The sequence below is a fragment of the Pseudorasbora parva genome, chromosome 21 (assembly GCF_024679245.1).
Source record: "Pseudorasbora parva isolate DD20220531a chromosome 21, ASM2467924v1, whole genome shotgun sequence".
Classification (NCBI taxonomy): Eukaryota; Metazoa; Chordata; class Actinopteri; order Cypriniformes; family Gobionidae; genus Pseudorasbora; species Pseudorasbora parva.
Genome location: NC_090192.1, coordinates 1,011,596 through 1,037,680, shown reverse-complemented (window position 1 = coordinate 1,037,680; position 26,085 = coordinate 1,011,596). Strand labels below are relative to the sequence as shown.

The window sequence follows — 26,085 nt, the reverse complement described above, 5'->3', positions numbered from 1 at the left end:
GGGTTAAAAATGTAATGTAAAAATGTAACCCAACCGTTGGGTTTGTCCATATTTAAGCCAAAAAAGAGTCAAATATGAACAAACCCAAACATTGGGTTTAAAATGTAAGTAAAAAGTTGGGTTTGTCCATATTTAACCCAAATTAGAGTCAAAAATGAACAAACCCAAACATTGGGTTAAAAATGTAATGTAAAAATGTAACCCAACGGTTGGGTTTGTCCATATTTAACCCAAATTAGAGTCAAATATGAACAAACCCAAACATTGGGTTAAAAATGTAATGTAAAAATGTAACCCAACGGTTGGGTTTGTCCATATTTAACCCAAATTAGAGTCAAATATGAACAAACCCAAACATTGGGTTAAAAATGTAATGTAAAAATGTAAGTAAAAAGTTGGGTTTGTCCATATTTAACCCAAATTAGAGTCAAATATGAACAAGCCCAAACATTGGGTTAAAAATGTAATGTAAAAATGTAACCCAACGGTTGGGTTTGTCCATATTTAACCCAAATTAGAGTCAAATATGAACAAACCCAAACATTGGGTTAAAAATGTAATGTAAAAATGTAACCCAACGGTTGGGTTTGTCCATATTTAACCCAAATTAGAGTCAAATATGAACAAACCCAAACATTGGGTTAAAAATGTAATGTAAAAATGTAACCCAACGGTTGGGTTTGTCCATATTTAACCCAAATTAGAGTCAAATATGAACAAACCCAAACATTGGGTTAAAAATGTAATGTAAAAATGTAACCCAACGGTTGGGTTTGTCCATATTTAACCCAAATTAGAGTCAAATATGAACAAACCCAAACATTGGGTTAAAAATGTAATGTAAAAATGTAACCCAACGGTTGGGTTTGTCCATATTTAACCCAAATTAGAGTCAAATATGAACAAACCCAAACATTGGGTTAAAAATGTAATGTAAAAATGTAACCCAACGGTTGGGTTTGTCCATATTTAACCCAAATTAGAGTCAAATATGAACAAGCCCAAACATTGGGTTAAAAATGTAATGTAAAAATGTAACCCAACGGTTGGGTTTGTCCATATTTAACCCAAATTAGAGTCAAATATGAACAAACCCAAACATTGGGTTAAAAATGTAATGTAAAAATGTAACCCAACGGTTGGGTTTGTCCATATTTAACCCAAATTAGAGTCAAATATGAACAAGCCCAAACATTGGGTTAAAAATGTAAGTAAAACGTTGGGTTTGTCCATATTTAACCCAAATTTATGTTAAAACATCCCAGCATTTTTAGAGTGTGGGTTAGACTTTATTTCAATGGTCTACTTCCTACATCCCAATTAACTGCAGTATTAGTAGACTGTTAGGTTAAGGTTCGGGTTAGTAGAATAAGTTGATATGTTGTTGCAAAGTTTGTTGGGGAGTATTAAAATAAAGTTTATTTATGCTGACCATCTACCAGTACTCTAAAGTGACAGTATTGTAATGTGTATATGCCATCCTACATTACTCCCCTTATGTCACATCAGTTGTGTTGGCTTTATTCCTGAGATCTCCGTCGGTGTGTGAGCGTCTCGAATGCATCCGGCGGTTTTCTTACTCTAAACTGATATTCAGGCGCTGGCATTGTGAATGGAGAAGAATGTAAATATTTATCTGTGCACTGAAATGTTTAATATCACCTCCAGTCTCAACCTCACACCGCTCTCCGGCATCATTAATTGTGTCCTGAGAAAAAGTCTTCGAGAAGTTATTGCTAAAAAAACTACGGTAACACTTTACAATACGGTGCGCTAATATTCATTAATGATTTAATTAATCATTAGCTGATGATTTACAAAGGGTTCATTATGTGATGACTTTACTTGTTGAGGCTCATGACTATTAACTCATTAATTAAGTAATATGTAATTGTGGTTATGGGTTTTAAAGTAATTTTGAATTAGTTAATAACCTCAACAAGTAAAGTCATCCCATAATGAACCCTTTGTAAATCATCAGCTAATGATTCATTAAAGCAGACACTGGAAGCTGAAATGCGCGGCTTTAACCCGTTTAACACGTTCATTTACATTATTAGTTAATATAATATGTTATTAAGGAATGAATACATCATGACACACTTAACTAATAACACTGTAATGATAACTTCATCTATTACTGATGATGAATGTTCATTAGTTGCTGATGCAGTAATCATTAGTAAATGTGTTAGTTCTTCATCAGTCAGACATTAACTCATCATTATCTGGGCATTAGTTATCATTCATTCATGAATATTAGCGCAGCCGTATTGTAAAGTGTCACCTAAACCTCCTTTAGAGAAGTTGAACGTTTATAAATTCTGCCATCTTGTGTCCTAAACTGTGCCATCAGCTCTCATTATAGGACTCCTCACACACTGACAGCACGGACACGTCTTGTTTTTATGGGTTTGTAAAGGTCATGGGCTCGGTGTTGGACGATCTGATCTATAAACGTGGAGAATATCAAGAGAACTGCACACGATTCCTGAAAGCCACTTTTCCTGCTGGAACTGGTGAGTGAAGCTCCAATAGATGCCATTATTATTTTAAAGGGTTAGTTCAGCCAAAAATGAAATGTCTGTCATTAACTCCTCTCCCTAATGTCGCTCCACACCCGTAAGACCTCCGTTCATCTTCACACACAGTTTAAGATATTTTATATTTAGTCCGAGAGCGTATGCAAGTGTATGCACACTATACTGTCCATGTCCAGAAAGGGAATAAAAACATCATCACAGTAGTCCATATGAGACATCAGTGGGTTAATTAGAGTCTCTTGAAGCATCCAAAATACATTTGGGTCCAAAAATAACAAAAAATTCATGATTCGGATCGCGTGTCAAACTGCTGAAATCACGTGACATTGGCGATCCGAATCATGAATCGATTCGCTGATTCATAACCGTTTGAATCTTTATTTGAGGATTGAACACAAACGTGGAAGAGAAGCCAATGCTGAATAAAGTCGTAGTTTTTGTTATTTTTGGACCCAAATGTATTTTGGATGCTTCAAGAGACTCTAATTAACCCACTGATGTCTCATATGGACTACTGTGATGATGTTTTTATTCCCTTTCTGGACATGGACAGTATAGTGTGCATACACTTGCATACGCTCTCGGACTAAATATAAAATATCTTAAACTGTGTGTGAAGATGAACGGAGGTCTGACGGGTGTGGAGCGACATTAGGGAGAGGAGTTAATGACAGACATTTCATTTTTGGCTGAACTAACCCTTTAATGTTTTCTATGGAAGTCATTGTACGAATCACTCTGTAGGAATTTTCTGCAATGGAACATTTGATGTTTTTGCCTGTTGGCCACATTCATCTCCTGGGATCGTGTCCATTCCCTGTCCTCCTTATCTACCGTGGATCAGAGAAGGTCTCTTATTCTACCATTACAGTTACAGAGTTGCATGATTTCTATTTAGCAATATATAGCTTTTTTTTCAAAAGTTTGGAATAAGTAAGATTTTTCAATTTCTAAAACAGTGAAATACACTCTTCTTCTTTAGTATTTTTGTCTTGTTTCCAGTCCAAATATCTAACAATTCTTAAATCAAGATGCATTTACTAGATCAGTAAAACGACATTAGATATTGTTTCTTGTTTTCTGGGGAAACATATCAAACTGAAGTGAGTTAAACAGGCAAAATGATCTGTCAATGGGGTGAGAAAAATAATCTTATTTCTGATTGAAATCTTGTTTCTTCTTTCCGAACTGAATTAAGATTATTTTTCTCACCCCATTGGCAGATTATTTATCTTATTTTAAGCAAAAACTCTCTTCATTTTGATTTTATTTTAAAGAAAACAAGAAAAAATATCTAATGTCGTTTTCCTTATTGTCACAGCCACGTTCTGTTTGTGTTGGTTTTCATTGATCACATGTCTTCTATTTTCCCGCCACAATCCGTCACCATGGACACGGATCACATTAATCACAGCTGTTTGTCATTTTAGTTAACCCTCTGTGTAAGTTCCTGCTTGTTTCCATTCATTTGTCTGGTATTGCGTAAGTGCACACTGTTGCACATCCTGCTGTCTTTGATAATAAACTTTTGTATTTAGAATTACCTTCGTCATCTTCTTTGGACCCGAGTGTGACGCTTATGTAGTAAATGCATCTTCATTTAATAATTGTTTAGATATTTAGACTAGAAACAATACAAAAGGACTGAGTAAGGAGAGCTTTTTTTGCAATGTAAAACAGCTGCTTTAATATTTCACTATTTTCTGTATTTTTGATCAACTAATGCAGCATTAAAGGCTTCTCACAAAAACATCATCAAATTGTAATTATTCCAAACTTTTGTCTGTAGTACATAAATCATTTTCTAATTAAAAACACTAAAAGCGATATATTTATGGTGATCATATTCAGGTGCTACTGGAAATGTGTATAAGGAATGCACGGTCGACGGCACCTGGAGAACCGAGGAGAACTCCAGCAGCATTTGGAGGAATCAGTCCGAGTGTGAAAACCAGTATTTCTTCAAGCCCGAGGTGAATATTGCTCCCATGAATTACATTATGATCTGCGTTATGGCATTATTTTCACACTGGCCTCCTGCATACACAGGAAGAAGAGGTATTTCGGCAGTCTGTGTTGAGAGTCTTGTCCATTGTTGGATACTCGCTGTCTTTCTCTTCTCTTTGCTTGGCTGTTCTGATCATGAGTCTTCTGAGGTGAGTGGACTTCTGCAGGACTCAGTGTTGGGTCCTTTATTGTTTTATATAATACGGATGTATCTTTAAAGGGCTCCTATGATGCTGTTTTAAAGCAGAAAACCGCATCTCCTCCACATGAACAATACCAACCAAACTCTTCCAGTCTCAGAGACGACTACAGTGAGTGAGGGTGGGGCTAAGAGACGCTGTTCAGCCAATCAAGACCTTTTATACAGATTTGTTACAAATCTACACTATATTGCCAAAAGTATTGGGCCGCCCTCTAAATCACTGAGTTCAGGTGTTCAATCACTTCCATTGCCACGAGTGTATAAACGAAGCACTTAAACAAAAAAAAAGGATATTTCCTCACTACTAACTATTCCACGCTCAACGGTTAGTGCGATTATAACAAAGAGGAAGCCATTGGGAACAACAGCAACTCAGCCACGAAGTGTTAAATCCCAGAGCGGGGTCAGGGCATGCTGAGGGTCACAGTGCACAGAAGTCTCCAACTTTCTGCAGAGTCAACAGCTCCAGACCTCCAGACTTCTGTGGCCTTCAGATGAGCTCAAGAACAGCGGAGAGAGCTTCATGGAATGGGTTTCCATGGCCGAGCAGCTCATCCAAGCCTTACATCACCAAGAGCAATGCAAAGCGTGGGATGCAGTGGAGTAAAGCAGCCGCCACTGGACTCTAGAGCAGTGAGACGTGTTCTCTGAGCGACCAATCACGCTTCAGTCGGACAATCACATGGACCAGTCTGGGTTTGGCGGTCGCCAGGAGAACGGGAGTCGCCTGACTGCAGTGTTCCAAGTGTAAAGTTTGGTGGAGGGGGGGGGGGGGGGGGGGTTATGGGGTGGGTTTGTTTTTCAGGGGTTGGCCCCTTAGTTCCAGTGAAAGGAACTCTTAATGCTTCACCAAGACATTTTGGACAATTTCATGCTCCCGTCTTTGTGGGATCAGTTTGTGGACGGCCCCTTCCTGTCCCAGCATGACTGCGCTCCAGTGCACAAAGCGTCGCTCCATAAAGACATGGATGAGGAGTTTAGTGTGGAGGAACTTTATAAAGCATCAAATGAAGGGATGGGAATTATTGATGACTAGTTTCAGAATCGCTGCTTTCTTTTGGGAGACAAAAACTGAACGGATCTTTGAAACTTTGCAGAGCTCTTACTTTCGAAGGGCATATCCCAAAGAGCACGATAGGGGGACTTTAAGATGCACTGCAAAAAATGCTCTTCTTATTTAGTATTTTTTTCTTATTTCCAGTCCAAATATCGTCTCGGTTACGTATGTAACCCTCGTTCCCTGAGGAGGGAACGGAGACGTAACGTCAGTGACTGACGAATGGGGGTTTCGCTTAGAAGCCTGTCATCTCCGAGACTAGAAAGCGCCCAATGGCAGTGCCAATGCCATGGGCATGCGAGATTTGCATGCGTAACTCCGTCTACCCACGTGGGTATATAAGGAAGTAGCTGGCATCATCGCATTATGTTTTACCTGCTGAGGAGCCAAGTTGAACTCCGTTCCAGCGGTACAGCGGATGTGGCAACGGGACGTTACGTCTCCGTTCCCTCCTCAGGGAACGAGGGTTACATACGTAACCGAGACGTTCCCTTTCGTTCAGTCACTCCGACGTAACGTCAGTGACTTACGAATGGGGGTCCCAATGCAATAACGCCACTCGGCTGTCTTCCAGTGCCCTGCGCAAGCGTGAGAACCCTGATGCAAGTTAGGACGGTCAAAGGCCTCTACTTAACGCAGGAATACCAAGGTACACTGGGAGGCATATTCCAGGAGGAGATATGAGCCAAGATGCCTACCCGTAGGGAGGACTTAGGGATACACGTATGACCCCAGGGGGCTGCATACGGAAGATCACTGGGGTACCAGCCGAAGGTGGATTTTTAACCCCAGGAGGTGGCAAGGTTGCCAAGGGAATACACCCGCTCAGGGAGGCTTACGGTGGAAATACACATGTGGGGGTCGCCGGAGGGGAACCATGCACATGGGGCACCTGGCCGGACACGAGTGTCTGGGCTAAGGGCAGACTTACTGGCGTCGGCGTCGTCAGTGCTGGAGGAGCTCAGGGCTCTCGGGGAACTCACCTGAGAAGAATATCGCACGTATCCAGTCCGTGGAGTGGAACGGCGAGCAAGCGAAGACACCTGAGCCAATCCATTACCGGCCACTTGTAGAGGCGAGTTCATAGTCGGATACAGGCTCCACTCGGAGGTTATAAAACCTGGCGAATGTGTTTGGTGTCGCCCAGCCTGCAGCTCTGCAGATGTCTGTCAGCGGAGCGCCATGTGCTAAAGCCCAAGAGGAGGCCACACTCCGGGTGGAATGGGCCCTGACCCCAAGGGGACATGGGCGTCCCTGCTGCTGGTAAGCCAAAACAATGGTGTCCACTATCCAGTGAGACAGCCTTTGCTTTGAGAGAGCCTTCCCTTTCAGCTTCCCACCATAACAGACAAAGAGCTGGTCTGAGGTCCTGAAACACTGCGTCCTGTCTACGTAAGCGCGAAGGGCGCGTACTGGACAGAGCAGTGCCAAGGCTGGGTCTGCCTCCTCCAAAGGCAGCGCTTGCAGGTTCACCACCTGGTCTCTGAACGGAGTGGTGGGAACCTTGGGCACATATCCAGGCCGGGGTCTCAGGATCACGTGAGAGTCGGCCGGCCCGAATTCCAGGCACGCTTCGTCAACCGAAAATGCCTGCAGGTCCCCTACCCTCTTGATGGAGGCCAGTGCGGTCAGGAGCGCTGTCTTCATAGACAAGAACTTAACATCTACTGACCGCAAAGGCTCAAATGGGGCCCTCTGCAGAGCACTTAGAACTACTGAGAGGTCCCAAGAGGGTACGAGAGGAGCACGAGGAGGATGTAGTCTCCTCGCACCCCTCAGGAACCTGATGACCAGGTCGTGCTTACTTACCGTTTTCCCGTCCAGGAGGTCATGGTAGGCGGCGATAGCGGCCACATAAACCTTCAGGGTGGATGGAGACAGCCTTCGATCCAACCCTTCTTGGAGGAAAGAGAGCACAGACCCGATCGGGCATTTCCAGGGGTCTTCTTGGCGAGAAGAGCACCAATTGACGAAGAGGTTCCACTTCAACGCATAGGCCTGTCTCGTGGACTCGGCCCGAGCGGAAGTGATGGTAGCCACCACCGGAGGTGGTAGGGTACTCAAACCTGCCGCGTCCCGTCCAGGAGCCACACGTGGAGGTTCCAAAGATCGGGACGTGGGTGCCACAGGGTGCCCCGTCTCTGAGAGAGTAGGTCTTGTCTCAGAGGAATTGGCCAGGGAGGGGCTGTCGCAAGGAGCACTAGTTCTGGGAACCAGGTCCGGCCGTGCCAGTACGGGGCGACCAAAATGACCTGCTCCTTGTCCTCCCTGACCTTGCACAGAACACGTGCAAGAAGGCTCACTGGGGGAAACGCATACTTGCGTAGGCCCCGCGGCCAGCTGTGCGCCAGTGCATCCGTGCCGAGCGTGCCCTCGGTCAGGGAATAGTACAGGCTGCAGTGGGACGAGTCGTGGGAGGCAAACAGATCTACCTGTGCGTCCCCGAACTGATCCCAAATCAGCTGGACCGACTGGGGATGGAGTCTCCACTCCCCAGGGATTGGCTGAACCCGTGAGAGCTCGTCGGCTGCACGGTTCAGGATCCCCGGGATATGGACAGCACGAAGGGACCTCAGGCGCTTCTGACTCCATAAAACGAGATGGCGGGCGAGTTGAGACATGCGGCGGGAGCGTAGACCGCCCTGGTGGTTGATGTACGCTACTACGGCCGTGTTGTCCGATCTGACTAGTACGTGTTGACCCTTCAGCAACGCTCGGAAGCGGTGCAGGGCGAACCGTACTGCCAGCAACTCGAGGCAATTGATATGCAGGCGGCTCTGGCTCTCTGACCAAGAGCCGGCGGCTGCATGTCCATTGCACATGGCACCCCAACCCGTGGTGGACGCATCTGTTGACACAACAACATGCCGGGAAACTCGTTCTAAGGGCACTCCTGCCCGTAGAAAGCTGAGGTTCGACCACTGGGTGAGTGTCTGTCTGCAGGCCTGAGTCACTGGGACCCGGAGCGTGCCAGACCGCCATGCCCATCTCGGGACTCGATCGCGAAGCCAGTGCTGAAGCGGTCTCATATGAAGCAATCCGAGCGGCGTTACCGCGGCTGCAGATGCCATATGCCCCAGGAGCCTCTGAAACAGTTTCAGTGGAACCGCACGCTTGCTCTCTATCTGCCTGAGGCAAGTCAGCAGCGACTGCGCGCGCAAGCCGGTAAGCTGCGCGCACATGGCGACCGAGTCGATCTCCATACCGAGAAAAGAGATCCTCTGCACGGGGCAGAGTTTGCTCTTCTCCCAGTTGACCCGAAGGCCCAAACGAGCTAAGTGGTGGAGAACCAGGTCTCTGTGTTCGCACACCCGGTCCCGAGAGTGGCCCAGTATGAGCCAGTCGTCGAGATAGTTCAGGATGCGAACCCCTTGTTGCCGGAGTGGCGCAAGGGCTGCCTCGACAATCTTCGTGAAGACGCGAGGGGACAGCTAGCCCGAATGGTAGTACAGCATACTGATATGCCCGCCCTTCGAACGCAAACCGTAGGAACGGTCTGTGTCGCGGAAGGATGGACACATGGAAGTACGCGTCCTTCAGGTCGATCGCTGCAAACCAATCGCATGGACGAACGCATTCGAAAAGGCGTTTCGCAGTCAACATCCTGAACGGAAGCCTGTAAAGGGATCGGTTCAGGACGCGAAGGTCCAGGATCGGTCGTAACCCACCGGATTTCTTCGGTACAATGAAGTAAGGGCTGTAGAAGCCGGACTTCATCTCGGCTGGAGGGACGAGCTCGACCGCACCCTTCGCCAGTAGGGTTGCGATCTCCGCACGCATGACTGGGGCATTGGACCCCACCACGGTGTACCGGACACCCCGGAAGCGGGGAGGAGCTCGCGCGAACTGAATCGCGTAGCCGAGCCGGATGGTCCGTGCGACCCAGCGGGACAGTCCCGGCAGCTGTAGCCACGCTCCCAGGGAGTGTACCAACGGGGTCATGCGGAGCACCGGCGTACCCTCGGTGGGGCAGCGAGGCAGCGTTACCGGCCCGGACTCGGGTGGCGTAGCGGCCCGGTGTGGTTACCTCAGGTTACCTCGGGTGGGGCGGCGGTAACAGCTGCGCCCTGACAGAGGAGACCAGGGAAGGACTCGCGTTCCACTGGGGTCTGCTCTGAGAGGGGGCTGGCGACAGAGAGGGACGAGAGCGGCGTGGCCCGGGGGCGGCGCACACTGCCGTCACCGGTCTCTGTGTGCTCAGAGATGGGTATGTCAGTTCTTTCTTTAACCACATTAGGGTGCTGCCACCCCGGGGGGCGGCAGCGGAACGAAAGATTCTCCCCCGGCCCTCCACCGGGGGAAGGAGCGGCCCTGCTGCCGTCTCCTGGAAAGAACTGCCCATCTCTGAGCTGTCCGCGTCAGGAGCGCCGCTTGGCCTGGCGTTTAGCGGGCCGCGGGGCTGGCGCGGACTGGGGCGGCTTCTTGCGGCGCGCTCCGCGGCGCGGCCCGGGTGAAGGCTGCTGCTGTGGCCGCGCGGGAGCGGGGGGGACCGCAGGAGGCCGCCCTCGGCGGCGAGGCAGCTGAGGCGACTGTGCCGGCGGCGCTTGGGGTGCAGCAGCGGGCCGCCGGGGCAGTATATGCTTAATAGCCTCAGTCTGCTTCTGGGCGGCCGAGAACTGTTGGGCGAAGCTCTCGACCGCACCGCCGAATAGCCCAGCCTGGGATATGGGGGCGTCAAGGAAACGAGTCCGCTCGGCGTCCCGCATATCGGCCAGGTTGAGCCATAGATGTCTCTCCTGGACCACGCATGTGGACATCACCCGGCCCAGGGAGCGTGCGGTAACCTTCGCCGCCCGGAGAGCGAGGTCGGTCGCGGCACGCAGCTCATCTCTGAGCCCTGGGTCGGCTCCACCCTCGTGCATGTCGCACAGCAACTTGGCCTGGTAGGCCTGGAGGGTTGCCATGGCATGCAGAGAAGCGGCGGCCTGCCCCGCAGCTCTGTAGGTCTTCGACACCATTGAAGATGTGAATCTACAGGCCTTGGAGGGGTGCTTAGGGTCGCCACGCCAGGAGGAGGCGCTCTGGGGACACAGTTGCATCGCCACAGAACGCTCCACCGGGGGGACCCCAGTGTACCCTCTAGCCGCCGCCCCATCGAGGGCGGAGAAGGCGGAAGAGGTTGCCAAACGCTCGCGAGAAGACACGGGGGCCCTCCACGAGTGCGCAACCTCCTCATGCACTTCCGGGAAGAAAGGAATTGGGGGCACGGCAGGACGGCTGTCCTGTCGTGGCGCACCCAAAAACCAATCATCTAACCGCGAACGCTCCGGCCGGGGCGGAGGGTTCCACTCCAGACCGAGCGCCGCGGCAGCCCGGGCAAGCATGGCTGTCAACTCCGGGTCCGACTCGGACAATGCCGGCGCGCCCGGAGGCGGCAGCACAGCCGAATCCTCATCCTCGGAGGACTCTAGCCCACCTTGCGATGCGGTCACCGACATCTCATCCTCCTCTGGAGCGCCGAACGAAATCCGCGGACCGGCCGAGACCGAGGCCGCGGGCTCCATCACAACGCTCGCGGGTACCGGTGCAACAGAGGGGGGTGTGGGCCGAGGCGTGAGCGTCGGAGCTGTATTCCACACCATCACCCTCAGGTCACCCTGGCCACCAGCCGAAGAGACGCCCCGCGGACCGGATGAGACCGAGGCCGCGGACACGTCAGATCGGGGGGTGACGGAGGGGACTCTCACTCCGGCGGCCGCACGGAGATCATTGAGTCTCGACCGCAACACGGAGATGGCCATGTTCCCGCAGTGAGAACATGACTCATCCACAAGCGCCGCCTGAGCATGCTGGAAGCCCAAGCATGCCAGACAGTGCGAGTGCCCATCAGAAGAGTGTAGAGACCGGCCACACCCAGAAGCACACGGGCGAGACATCCTGAAAAGGACGTGCCACGTGTGAGCTCTTTTTGTGAGAGGATTAACCTCGCAGTCGATGCCGAAGCGCCCAGGGGACCACACACCAACTGGAAACCAATCGTCTGACCAGCAGGCAGGAAGTATGTGACCGCTGGAACGCGCCGAACACCAACACCGACTGGAAGATCCTGATCGTCTCGAAGAACTGACTTAACTCAGAAGGCTTGTAGGAGTGAAAGGTATGTAACCCTTGGCTCCGAAGCATTAAAACATAATGCGATGATGCCAGCTACTTCCTTATATACCCACGTGGGTAGGCGGAGTTACGCATGCAAATCTCGCATGCCCATGGCATTGGCACTGCCATTGGGCGCTTTCTAGTCTCGGAGATGACAGGCTTCTAAGCGAAACCCCCATTCGTCAGTCACTGACGTTACGTCGGAGTGACTGAACGAAAGGGAACTAAATATTCTTAAATCAAGATGCATTGATAAGTAAAATGACATAATATATTTTAGCTTGTTTTCTGGGGAAAAATATCAAAATGAAGTGAGTTTTTGCTTAAAACAGGCAAAATGATCTGCCAATGGGGTGAGAAACATGTTCAATATTTAGACTGGAAACAAGACAAAATGACTGAGTAAGAAGAGCATTCTTTGCAGTGTAATAGTTTTCTTCTAATAACGCATCTCTCAGTGGTAATCGATCAGGCCATCGCTCATGACAAGCCTTTAACTCATTTGGAGTAGAGGCTGAATGTATCATTAACCAATGATCTCTGCCGCTGCATGATTAGATTGATCTCGCTGATTGATTTCAGATTACAGCGCTGTTGTTTTCATTGATCAGTCCTGTCCGTTCATCTATTGTCCCAGCCCAGAGCTGGCTCCAGATATCTGATACTGTATTCGTCCCTAACCAAGCACTTGTTTCTACCTGTTGTTTTCAGGAAGCTTCACTGTACGAGGAACTACATCCACATGAATCTCTTCGTATCGTTCATATTGAGAGCGACAGCGGTAATCAGCAAAGAGGTTATATTACAGGCCACGTACACCAACCTGCCCAGAGACGAGAGCGGATGGAACCGATACACAAACTCTGCGGTACACAAACCTTCATTTACACTGTTATATAACCTTCATTTATCGCCATTATTATGAGTTATATGGGTCAATGACGGGGCGTGTCCATTCTGCTGTCCACAGCATATTCATAATATTAAAAATATATAACATTTTAAATGCACACTACATAAGTGACTCGACTTCCCCTTGACTTCCGGGTTAGTATCTGAATAAAAATAAATAAATAAAAAGATAAAAAATCAGTAAAATCTACTTGTGCATAACTGTATTAAGGTTTTCAATGACATCTAATAATACTACATGGCAAAAAATGCTTTTCTTACTCAGTATTTTTGTCTTGTTTCTAGTTAAAATATAAAACAATTCTTACATTAAAAAAACGTTTACTAGACAAGCAAAAGTAATTGTCTTGTTTGGGGGAAAAATAACTCCAAATGAAGAGAGTTTTTGCTTAAAATAAGACAAATAATCTGCCAATGGGGTAATATAATAATAATAATAACATAATATATATATATATATATATATATATATATATATATATATATATATAATAACATAATATATATATATATATATATATATATATATATATATATATATATATATATATATATATATATATAAAATAAGAAGTACAGAAATAAAAAATACAACTAAAAGCAACTTAAAGGGGGGGTGAAATGCTGTTTCATGCATACTGATCTTTTTACACTGTTAAAGACTTGGAATCCCATACTAAACATGGACAAAGTTTCAAAAGTTAAGGTGGACGTTTGATGGGAGTATTTCTTTGTCAAAAATACTACTTCCGGTTAGTCATAAGTTTCGGCAAGTTTTTTGAGATCATGCGTCCCCATTGACGTTAATGGGGGCGGAATTTCCTTGTATGGGCCTTACGGACAATTCTACCGGAAGCGCGTGAGAGAGAGCGAGGGAGAGAGCGAAAGCAACAGCCTACGCCCATCAAAGCGCTGGTTTGTAGGATGCTGGACAGGTGACAATTACACATAGCACATAATGTCACCAAAAAAGTGCGTTTTTGGTTGCCAGACCAAGACAGTCCTGCAAAGATTCTCCAAAACCCCGCGTTAAGGCAACAGTGGATGTAATTTGCTTTTCCGGATCAGCAACTGAGTTGCGCGAATGTTTATATCTCTTCGCTGCATTTCGGTGCCGACTGTTTCATAAACAAGGCCCAGCTCGACGCCGCATTTTCCCAATCGCCTAATGCTGAAGGATGGAGCAGTCCCAACGTTAGAAGGGTGAGTGAGACTGCTTCAAATGTCTGTGTTTTTTTAGTCCGCTTACTGTCTACACAAACCACATGTAAACACACACACACACACGTGCACAACTGCACTTCCCACATGTACACCTTCAAAGACAAAAATACGACGATATAATTCAAGTATAAATATGTAAATAACACAAGCCGCTAAGCATATTATATAGTTAGTGTATAACTTGTAACTTACCACATAGAGACGTCCTGCTCTAGTCGTTTTTGCTGCTGCTCCTGTTCAACTGCAGCCTCTGGGTCTGATTCCGGATCATAGATGTATGGCTGTATCTGATTAAAAGCCATATTTTTATTTTGAATAAAGTTTTTTTCCCGCTGTTAGGGATGACGGACTCGACTCAACATAATAACAGCGGCGCGCACACGTCATTATTTAGCTCCGCTCACACGACACGCCCCCACCCGCTCGGCTTTTTTCGGAAAGACTCGGAACAGCGCATCTTTCTTATATAATTATAAAAAAAATAAAGACTTTTCGGAGATATGCAGGATGCAATGCTACTCTATAGGTACTCAAGATTGACATGACACTGACTGAAACTGAGTGTTTCACCCCCCCTTTAACAAAATAACATTACATAAAAGCTTCCCTAAAAAAGTATGATTTTAAACTGGATTTAAATATCCAGTAAAATAAATAATCTTGTTTTCTGTTTGAATTAAGATTATTTTTCTCACCCCATTGGCAGATTATTTATCTTATTTTAAGCAAAAACTCTCTTCATTTTGAGTTATTTTCCCCCAAAACAAGACAATTACTTTTGCTTGTCTAGTAAATGGGGGCGCGGCACGGCTGCTGACCCAGTGCTTCTCCGTTCGTTTGTTTGTTCTGTGAATTTTCGGCATTTAATCGTGTGTTTACTTATGTTTTGTTAATGTCCTTGAGGCAATCAACATGGAAATGGATTACTTGCGTGCAGTGGGGATCTTATTTATTCTATATGCTGTCATAAGAGAGAACTTTGCCCTAGCCGGGAACAATGAGGGAAGTAAACACCAGATACGAACGTCGCCAGTGATTACATATTCGAGGGATTTTCTTCTTGCCCTACGGAGTGAAGCTGTGCCTGTGGACTTAAGTCATGTATCAGCAATACCTCATGGAAAAGCCCAGGGCAGGAAAAGGAAGAAAAGAGGCTCGAGGGGAGGCGTTCGTAACAGGTTGAGAAGGCGAGGAAACAGACACCCGCTTCCCATCATAACTCTGTCAAACGTCAGATCATTAAATAATAAACTGGATGAGATCACAACACGCCTCCGGTTTGACGAGGATTTTAGGAGGAGTAATTTGCTTTGTTTCACAGAGACGTGGCTTCACGAGGACAGTACATGCATTGACATGGAGCGATTTACAGTTATAAGAGCAGATCGTGATAAGGTGTCATCTAAAAAATCCATCGGGGGAGGACTCTGCATGTTTATTGACAGCGCCTGGGCATCACAATTTAAAGTGCTCAAGAGAGTGTGCACTAGAGACTATGAACTGCTGTCTGTATCTATCAGGCTATTTTACCTTCCGCGGGAGTTCGGGCAAATCACCATCATCCTTGTCTATGTCCCAGGGCCTAATAATAAAGAAGCAGCGGAAATGATAACTGAAAGCTTCAATGCTGCTCTCTCCCGATCGGTAGATCAGCCAGTTTTTATTTTGGGGGATTTCAACACATGTCAGCTGTCACCTCATCTACCCACTCTGCAGCAGTATGTCACCACGCCCACTCGCTCCACTCGCATACTGGACCAATGCTTCGGTAACATCCCAGACGCATATAAAGCAGTGAGTCGTCCTCCTCTTGGTAAGTCAGATCATAACGTCATTCATCTCCTTCCAACATACAGACAGAAAGTAAGGCGTGAAAAACCACTCCTGAAAACTGTACGTCAATGGACTGAGGATGGGGAGGAGGAGCTCAGAGACTGTTTTGACTCTACAGATTGGCGCATGTTTTTTGACACATGCTCTGATTATCACGAATTAACAGACACAATCACATGCTATATTAAGTTTTGTGAAGAAACTGTTATCACCTCTAAAAAAGTTCAGGTGTTTAGTAATAACAAGCCATGGCTCTCAAAGGATCTTAAAACGTGTCTGAATGAGAAAAGGGCTGCATTTTTGAGAGGAGAAAATGATGTAGTAAAGGAAAAAGAGAAGGAATTTAAATGTAAGGTTTTTACAGCAAAAATAGATTTTAAGAATAAGGTTGAACAAAGATTCTGTACAGGCAATGCAAGACAAGCATGGGAGGGATTAAACACAATAATGGGTAGGGAAGGAAAAAAACAAAGTGTAAATGTGGCAGATTGTGGTAAATTTGTTAATGAATTAAATATCTTCTATGGAAGATATGATGTGAGAGACCCAAAAATCGGCTGCAGTATTACCTGTGATCAGATTGGTAGCTATGAACAGATACAGCTCTCTGAAGAAGAAGTAGCCAGATGTCTCTCTAAAATTAGAACAAACAAAGCCCCTGGGCCTGATGGCCTCCAAGGAAGGGTGTTAAAGGTATGTTCTCAGCAGCTTAAAGGGGTTCTCACTCAGCTGTTTCAAATTTTGCTGAATTGTGGTGTTTTTCCAAATTCATGGAAGAAATCCACAATAATACCTGTGCCTAAGGTCTCTAGGGCTATAGCCCTTGGAGACTTTAGACCAGTGGCACTCACTCCACTCTTAGCTAAGTGTATGGAGAGAGTGGTTAGCACCCATCTTATGTCTTCCGTTAGAAATCAACTTGACCCCCTTCAATTTGCCTATAGGTCACACAGGGGCACAGAGGACGCAACTCTTACTCTTGTAAATCAAATAGCTAAACATTTGCAACAACCAAAGTCACTTGCTCGGGTTCTTTTTATTGATTTTACTTCTGCTTTTAATACTATGCAAACTGACATTCTTTTAGAACAACTTCATAGGATGAATGTGAATGGTGGGCTCATTCATTGGATTAGAAGTTTCTTAACTGACCGCCCTCAGAGAGTCTTAATGAATGGGGTCTACTCAGATGAGCTTGTTATAAATACTGGAGCACCACAAGGCTGTGTGTTGTCACCTTTGTTGTTTTCAATTTATATAAATGATATGACTGTGCACAGCACCAATGTTAGTTTACTTAAATATTCTGATGACATGGCCTTGGTAGGACTTCTCACAGAAAATAATGCAGCACATGAGGAAGCTTATTTTAGCCAAGTCACTTTATTGCAGGATTGGTGTCAGACTGTTAAATTGGAAATTAACGTGACTAAAACAAAAGAACTTATAATACAAACGAAACCAAGAGGGGCCAGTAACATCAACCCTGTTGTACTTAACAGCCAGCCTGTGGAAGTAGTTGAAAATTTTAAGTACCGGGGTACAATTATTGATCGTACTTTAAGTTTTACTGTTAACTCAGAGAGTATTTTTAAGAGAGCTAATCAGCGATTGTTTTTAATTAGAAAACTGAGGAGTTTCAGGGTCAGTCAGCATATTCTTGAGATGGCATATAGGGGCCTTGTAGAAAGTATTTTGCAGTTTAATATAACAGCTTGGTATGGTAACCTGAATGTGAAATATAAAAACAAGCTTTCTAAAATTGTTAGTACGGCAGGGAAGGTGATTGGCAAGTCACAGAGGCAGCTTGGGGATGTATTTGATAAGGCGGTACTCAGGAAGGCCCGACAGATATCAACAGACACCCTACACCCACTAAACTCAGAGTTTGAATTGCTTCCATCTGGCCGTAGATTCAGGGTCCCAAGGGCGAGCCGGAACATCTATAAGAAATCTTTTGTTCCCCATGCCATACAGGAACTTAATCTAAACTGAAATTGTTTTAAAAATGTGTTTATTGTAGATCGAAATCTATCTTATTATAATCAGCTGCGCTGTTTTCCATTTTTCTGTTGTTGTATGTTGAGGCGGTAGTATTGTACTCTTAACTGTATGTATTTTAATGTAAGTTTAAATGTGGTGTCATTGATGTATTTTTGTTCGGAGAAGTCGAAGACAAATTTCCACTAAGGTGGACAATAAAGTCGAATGAATGAATGAATGAAATACTTTTAGAATTTTTGACTCTATAATGAATAATGCATTTTTAAAAGTTTGGACTAGAAACAAGACAAAAATACTAAGTAAGAAAAGCATGTTTTGCAGTGTAAGCTTATTTACATTTTTATGACAGAAAGACTTTAGTCTCCAAATTGTGATTTCTCTAAAGTCATTCCTGGATAACAGACTATTTTGGACCATAATGCATTTTGATATGTCATGTGACATGATATTATGTCAAAAAAAAGACCCTGAAATCTAGTATTTTATTCATATTTAAAACCTTTCAGGTGTAGTTATTATGAGGGTTGTGCGAGACTAGCCGGTTAATCGATAATTAACTTGGAAAATACTAGTCATTTATTGAACTTTTTTTATTATTATTTTTTTTTTACATTTAATGTTTGGCTTTATATTTTTAAAAAGGCTATGTTTTAATTTATCAGGTGAAAAAGATGTACTATTAAATGTATAAAAAAGGCATTATAGTTTACTTGTATTGTACTAAAAACATCCTCAAGTACATTTTAATGCATTTAATAGTACATATTTTTCACCTGTCATGTTAATGTTACATCTTAAAATTAATATATTATTTTGAAAAGTGTATTTAAATATGAGTATGGTTGTAAGGACGCTGAGGCGGCGTTAGAATCCATATGCAGTGTTTATTTACAGGCTAGAGCAAACAATTCCAAATCGACAGGCAATGGACATAAACGTGAGGCAGGCAGAGGTTCAAACACAATAAGGCAGTCCAATCCAAGCAACTATACAAAGGGAAGTCCAAAAGGCAGAAACAGAATAAACAGGCAATGGTCAATAACAAGATAGCAAAACAATATAGAAGGAAACGCTCGGTAAGGCAGGTTAACTGGCAATACTTCGCACAGGAATGATGGCATGGCCATGCTTAAATGTCCACCAAACAGGAAGTAACCAATGAAGCAGAGGGAGCGGCACAAAGTCAGTACTCGGGAGAGGGCTCCCTCTGCTGGCGTGGCGTTACAGAATCCCCCCCCCTAGGAGCGACTCCTGGCGCTCTACGAGGACGTCCCCGTGGTCGCGGTGCTGGACGGTCGGGTCTGGCTCGGTGAAATTCTTTGATTAGCGATGGATCCAGGATGTCGGGAGCGGCTACCCATGATCTCTCCTCAGGTCCGTATCCCTCCCAATCCACCAAGTATTGGAGCTGACCCCCTCTCCGTCTAGAGTCCAACAACTCCTTTACCGCATACGCCGGAGTTCCATCAATGTCCAGCGGTGGAGGTGGCTCCCGGTTCTCGACGTTGGGGTCAGCATCCGGGTGGACCGGTTTGAGGAGGGAAACATGGAAGGATGGAGAGACACGATAGTTAGCAGGAAGCTCCAACTGATAAGTGACCTCATTTATCTGTCTCAAGATTTTAAATGGGCCTACATACCTTGGGCTCAGCTTCCTGCTGGGCAGTCGTAACTTGAGGTCCCGTGTGGATAGCCAGACCCGTTGTCCAGGTTGGTAGGGAGGATGTGGGCGTCGCCGTCTATTGGCCTGGATTTCCTGGTTCCTGACCGCTCTTTGCAGACGCACATGAGCACTGTCCCACACCCTCTCACTACGTTGAATCCAGTCATCCACTGCTGGTACTAGAGATGGTTCACCTGACCACGGGAACATGGGGGGTTGGTATCCTAGCACGCATTGAAAAGGAGTGAGTCCTGTAGATGAATGCCTTAGCGAGTTTTGCGCATACTCTGTCCATGGTAAAAACTCGGACCAACGATGCTGTTCACGACCACAGTACGACCTGAGATATCTGCCAATTTCTTGGTTCAGTCTTTCAACTTGTCCATTAGATTGAGGGTGGTAACCTGAAGTCAAACTAACATTGATGTCCAGTTGTTTACAGAAGGCCTTCCATACCTGTGATGTGAACTGTGTCCCTCTGTCAGACACGATATCTTCAGGTATACCATAGACTCGAAAGACATGATGAAACATTGCTTGGGCTGTTTCCATGGCTGTGGGGAGACCTTTCAATGGGATGAGCCGGCAGGCTTTAGAGAACCGGTCAATAATTACCAGGATGGTTGTGAATCCATTCGATAGGGGAAGATCAGTGACAAAGTCTATTGAAAGGTGTGACCAAGGCCTTTGAGGTATAGGCAGGGGCTGTAACAAACCAGACGGCAGTTCCTTGGGGGTTTTAGATTGTGCGCAGACTGAACAGGATTTGACGTAATTAGCTACGTCCTTGACCATGGACGGCCACCAAAATGAGTTCTGTGTGAGGTGAAGGGTTCTCGAAATACCTGGATGCCCAGAGCAAAGTGATGTGTGGACCCATTGCATGACTTGAATTCGGAGATTTGATGGAACATAGTGCTTGTTTGGCGGGCAACCTGGTGGTATGTGCTCGTTCTGTTGTTCTCGCTGAATGTTTTCCATCAAATCCCATGTAACTGGTGCAATGATGATAGATGGTGGGAGGACTGATCCTGGTCTGAATTCTGCTTGTGGGTGATCATGCCTTCTGGATAATGCATCTGCCTTGCTGTTCTTGCTACCCGGACGGTAGGTTACGGTGAACTGGAACCTTGTGAAGAAGAGTGACCAGCGTGCTTGGCGGGGATTTAGTCTTTTTGCACTTTTGATATACTCTAGGTTCTTGTGATCCGTAATGACCTGGAAGGGGTGAATGGAACCCTCCAGCCAATGTCTCCATTCTTCAATGGCCGCTTTCATGGCTAGAAGCTCCTTGTTGCCGACATCATAATTGCACTCTGCATCGGTGAGCTTCCTAGAAAAATATGCACAGGGAAACAGCTTGCCTGGTTGTCCATGGCGTTGCGAGAGCACTGCACCTATCCCACAGTCAGAAGCATCTACCTCCACAATGAATGGTAGGTTAAGGTCTGGATGTTTCAGGATGGGTGCTGTAGTGAAGCTGTTCTTTAGATTAGTGAATGCTTGAGAGGCTTGATCAGTCCATTTTAGTCTTGATGGTTTACCTTTGAGCAATGATGTCAGTGGTGCGGCCGTCGTGCTGTAATTGCGGATGAAACGTCTGTAAAAGTTGGCAAAACCCAGGAAGCGTTGAAGTTCCTTAACTGTGTTGGGTTGTGGCCATTCCATAACCGCTGTGATCTTGGAGTTATCCATTTCCACACCTTGATAGCTGATGTTGTATCCTAGGAATGAGGTACGTTGTACATGAAATTCACATTTCTCGGCTTTTACGTAGAGTTGGTTTTCTAGTAGTCTGGTGAGTACCATTCTGACATGACGCTTGTGCTCCTCCTCTGACTTGGAGTAAATCAGGATGTCATCAATGTAAGCGACTACGTACTTGTTCAGGATGTCTCTGAAGATTTCATTGATAAACGACTGGAAGACGGCAGGTGCATTGGACAGCCCATACGGCATGACCTGGTACTCATAGTGCCCCCTAGTGGTCAGGAAGGCAGTTTTCCACTCGTCACCTTCTTTAATTCTGATGAGGTTATAAGCACTTCTGAGATCTAACTTGGTGTAAATCTTGGCCTCTCGGAGCTGTTCAAGTGCTGCAGGTACTAACGGTAGTGGATAACGGAATTTAACTGTGATTTGATTCAACCCTCTGTAATCAATACATGGACGAAGCCCTCCATCTTTTTTCTCCACGAAGAAGAAACCGGCCGCTGCTGGTGATGTAGATGGACGAATGAACCCTGAACTTAGGGCTTCTTCGATGTACTCTTCCATAGCTCGGCTCTCAGGACGTGAAAGAGGATAAATCTTACTTTTGGGGGGCATGGCGTTTGGTAAGAGGTCGATGGTACAATCCCCAGGACGATGAGGTGGTAGCAGCGTGGCTTTGGCTTTACTGAAGACCTCCTGTAGTTCCTGGTAGCATAACGGAATGGCGACTGGTTTTGACTCAGGGCTTTCTATACTGGTGGTTAGACATGGTTTGGTAATGCTGTGGTTTAGACAGTGAGAAAAACAGAACTGTGACCATTGCGTGATCTCACCATGAAGCCAAGAGATGACTGGGTCGTGAACAGATAGCCAGGGGTATCCGAGGATGATTTCATGACGTGGAGAGTTTATTACGTAGAATGTGATGGTTTCCTGATGAAACAGCCCTACTTGAAGTTGCATGGGCAGAGTTTGTTGACTGATACCGTCTCCGATGGGTTTGTTGTTGACGGCATTAACCATGATCGGAGGATTGCAGGGTTGCGTGGGGATATTGAATGTTGTGATGAGGTCTTGATGAATCAAATTTAATGCTGAACCGGAGTCAATCAGCGCTGCGAATTCAAAAGAGTCATTTTCAGTAGAAATCTTTACTGTGGTAGTGGGAGACTTGATATTAGTCAGTGAAAGACTGTCAACACTCACCCGGCTGTTTGTAATGGTGTTCCTCCGGGCTTTGAGTGGGCAAACAGAATTGCGATGGCCTGCCTCTCCACAGTAGAAACACAGGTTGTGGACTAGCCGTCGTGATTTCTCTTCATCAGATAGCCTGGTGACTCCTAGTTGCATGGGTTCAGGACTGGCATGGTCATTAGATTGGTTGGAGCTGGAAATCTGCGTTACTGGCTGGATAGGCATGTTTCTCACAGGGGTTGACTTGATTTGAGCAAGGTTGCTACGCATGAGATTGTCAATCTTGATAGCTAGTGTAATATAGTTTGAGAAAGAGAGATCCTCACCCTTGCAAGCAAGCTCTGTCTGTAGCTGTAAGTTCAGACTGCGTTGAAACATGGCCTTGAGTGAAACGTCATTCCAGCCACTCTGTGCAGCGAGCGTTCTGAACTCTATGAAGTAATCAGCGGCTGTCCTACGGCCCTGGGTCAGTTGCATGAGACGGGTAGAAATATCTTTTCCACCTGCTGGATACTCAAACACCTCTTTAAGTTGTTTCACAAAATACGGGTAAGATGTTTGAAACACCCGGTCAGATTCCCAGACTGCCGCGGCCCACTCGATCGCTTTACCAGTGAGCAAAGACATGAGAAATGCACACTTCTTCTCATCAGACTCAAAATCACATCCTTGATGCATGAAATAGATTTCAACTTGCCGGAGAAATCCTTTACATTGCTCCGCTGTACCATCGAATTTATCTGGTAAAGCAAGGCTTACCTTCCGAGGCGTTGGCGGTGGTAGCGATTGTAGGTGTTGAGTAAGATATTCATTAGCCGCTTGAGCCTTAGCCAGTTGGTCTCTGTACTGTTTGAGCATATCGCCTTGATAGGCGAGTGCGGCCTGTAACTTGGCAACTTCTGCTGGATTCATCGAAGGCGAAGTATTATGTAAGGACGCTGAGGCGGCGTTAGAATCCATATGCAGTGTTTATTTACAGGCTAGAGCAAACAATTCCAAATCGACAGGCAATGGACATAAACGTGAGGCAGGCAGAGGTTCAAACACAATAAGGCAGTCCAATCCAAGCAACTATACAAAGGGAAGTCCAAAAGGCAGAAACAGAATAAACAGGCAATGGTCAATAACAAGATAGCAAAACAATATAGAAGGAAACGCTCGGTAAGGCAGGTTAACTGGCAATACTTCGCACAGGAATGATGGCATGGCCATGCTTAAATGTCCACCAAACAGGAAGTAACCAATGAAGCAGAGGGAGCGGCACAAAGTCAGTACTCGGGAGAGGGCTCCCTCTGCTGGCGTGGCGTTACAATGGTATTTATGATTATTTCTAAAAATGACACGGGCGATCAATGTACACCATATGTGTGTGTTAGATTACACAATTCTGTTTTGTGTTGAGTTCAGGATAAAACAAGTCTTACATTTCAACATTTTTAAACATTGTCCAGCTTTTCCCTCTGATTTGGTTCTGAATTTTGAGTCATCAGCCAAAAATGAGCCCATGTCTGTATAAAATCCCACATTTATGATATTAATCGTGATTAAAATGTGGTTTTCAAGCACTAAATGTTTGTTGAGGTCCAATTATGGATATTATCAGCACATTTGTATGTGCCAACAATGCTAGAAATGTAATTAATTTCAAATGTCGTTACCCAGGAATGACATTTTCATAAGGAAAAAGATCCCAAAACATGGTTCATTGCACTCTTAAAATGAGTACACAACACTTTAATAAGAGTAGAAAGCCCTAAAATGTGATATTTTTTTCTTAATCCGTCATTCTTCCATATCATCTGCACGTCTTACTGTATGTTATTCATTGATGCACAAATGATGCAGTAATAAACATGTCAACCCTCCAGATTTCTTTCCTCTGCAAGGCCTCGAAGGTTTCTCTGGAGTATTTTGTGGGATGTAATTACTTTTGGCTCCTAGTGGAGGCGATATTCCTGCACAAGCTGCTGTTCACGGCCGTGTTGACCAGGAAAAGACTTCTGAAGAAATACATGCTCATCGGATGGGGTGCGACTTATCCTTGCACAAGAATATTTCTGTAAAAATGAACCTTTTATGTACACCGATCAGGCATAACATTATGACCTACAAACCCGATTCCAAGAAAAGTTTGGACACTGTACAAATTGTGAATAAAAACAGAATGCAATGATGTGGAAGTTTCACATTTTAATATTTTATTCAGAATAAAACAGAGATGACATATCAAATGTTTAAACTGAGAAAACTTATCATTTTAAAGGATAAATAAGTTGATTGTTAAATTTCACGGCATCAACACATGTTTATCAAGGCCATGTTTCCCCCTGTGTGTCATCCCCTCTTCTTTTTATATCAGTCTGCAAACGTCTGGGGACTGAGGAGACGAGCTGCTCAAGTTTAGGAATAGGAATGTTGTCCATTCTTGTCTAATACAGGCTTCTAGCTGCTCAACTGTCTCAGGTCTTCTTTATCGCATCTTCCTCTTTATGATGCGCCAAATGTTTTCTAATGGTGAAAGATCTGGACTGCAGGCTGGCCATTTCAGTGCCGGATCCTTCTTCTGCTCAGCCATGATGTTGTAATTGATGCAGTGTGTGGTCTGGCATTGTCATGTTGGAGAATGAAAGGTCTTCCCTGAAAGAGACGACGTCTGGATGGAGCAGATGTTGCTCTAGAACTTGGATAGACCTTTCAGCACTGATGGCCTTTCCAGATGTGTAAGCTGCCCATGCCACACACACTCATGAACCCCAGACCATCAGAGATCAGCTTCTGAACTGAGCGCTGAGAACAACTTGGGTTGTCCTTGTCCTCTTTAGTCCGGATGGCGTCCCAGTTTTCCCAAAAGATCTTCACATTCTGATTCGTCTGACCACAGATCAGTTTTCCACTTTGCCACAGTCCATTTTAAATGAGCCTTGGCCCAGAGCAAACGCCTGCGCTTCTGGATCATGTTTAGATATGGCTTCTTCTTTGACCTGTAGAGTTTTAGCCGGCGACGGCGAATGGCGCGGTGGATTGTGTTCACCAATGTTTTCTGGAAGTATTCCTGAGCCCATGTTGTGATGTCCATTACAGTAGCATTCCTGTGTGTGCTGCAGTGCCGTCTAAGGCCTGAAGATCACCGGCATCCAGTTTGGCATGGCCTCCACTTGACCCCTGAAGCTGTGCTGTGGTTTCTGGCACCAAGATGTTAGCAGCAGATCCTTCAAGTCCTTAAAGCATCACACTGCCTCCGCCGGCTCGCCTTCGTCCCATAGTGCATCCTGGGGCCATGTGTTCCCCAGGTAAGCCACACACACACACACACGGCCATCCACGTGATGTAAAAGAACACGCGATTCCTCAGACCAGGCCACCTTCTTCTATTGCTCCGTGGTCCAGTTCTGATGCTCACGTGACGTGATGGTGCTTTTGGCGGGGTCAGAGGTCAGAGGTCACCCTGACTGGTCCATACGCCTCAAACTGAGCTGCTCTGTGTATTCTGACAGCTTTCTATCAGAACCAGCATTAACTTCTGGAGCAGTTTGAGCTCCAGTAGCTCGTCTGTTTGATCGGACCCCACGGGCCAGCCTTCGCTCCCCACGGTCATCAATGAGCCTTGGCCGCCCATGACCCTGTGGCCGGTTCTCCA

General features: G+C 45.7%; 1 protein-coding gene across 1 annotated transcript in view; it reads left to right on the top strand.

Moving 5' to 3' along the window:
- Positions 1 to 26,085, top strand: part of LOC137055745 (glucagon-like peptide 2 receptor) — a 46,177-nt gene that overhangs the window by 9,486 nt on the left and 10,606 nt on the right. The window contains exons 2-7 of the mRNA XM_067429639.1: positions 2,423 to 2,519; positions 3,288 to 3,392; positions 4,395 to 4,516; positions 4,593 to 4,699; positions 12,617 to 12,773; positions 24,317 to 24,476. Coding sequence (XP_067285740.1) covers positions 2,423 to 2,519; positions 3,288 to 3,392; positions 4,395 to 4,516; positions 4,593 to 4,699; positions 12,617 to 12,773; positions 24,317 to 24,476 — 748 coding nt within the window. The remainder of the gene's footprint in view (positions 1 to 2,422; positions 2,520 to 3,287; positions 3,393 to 4,394; positions 4,517 to 4,592; positions 4,700 to 12,616; positions 12,774 to 24,316; positions 24,477 to 26,085) is intronic.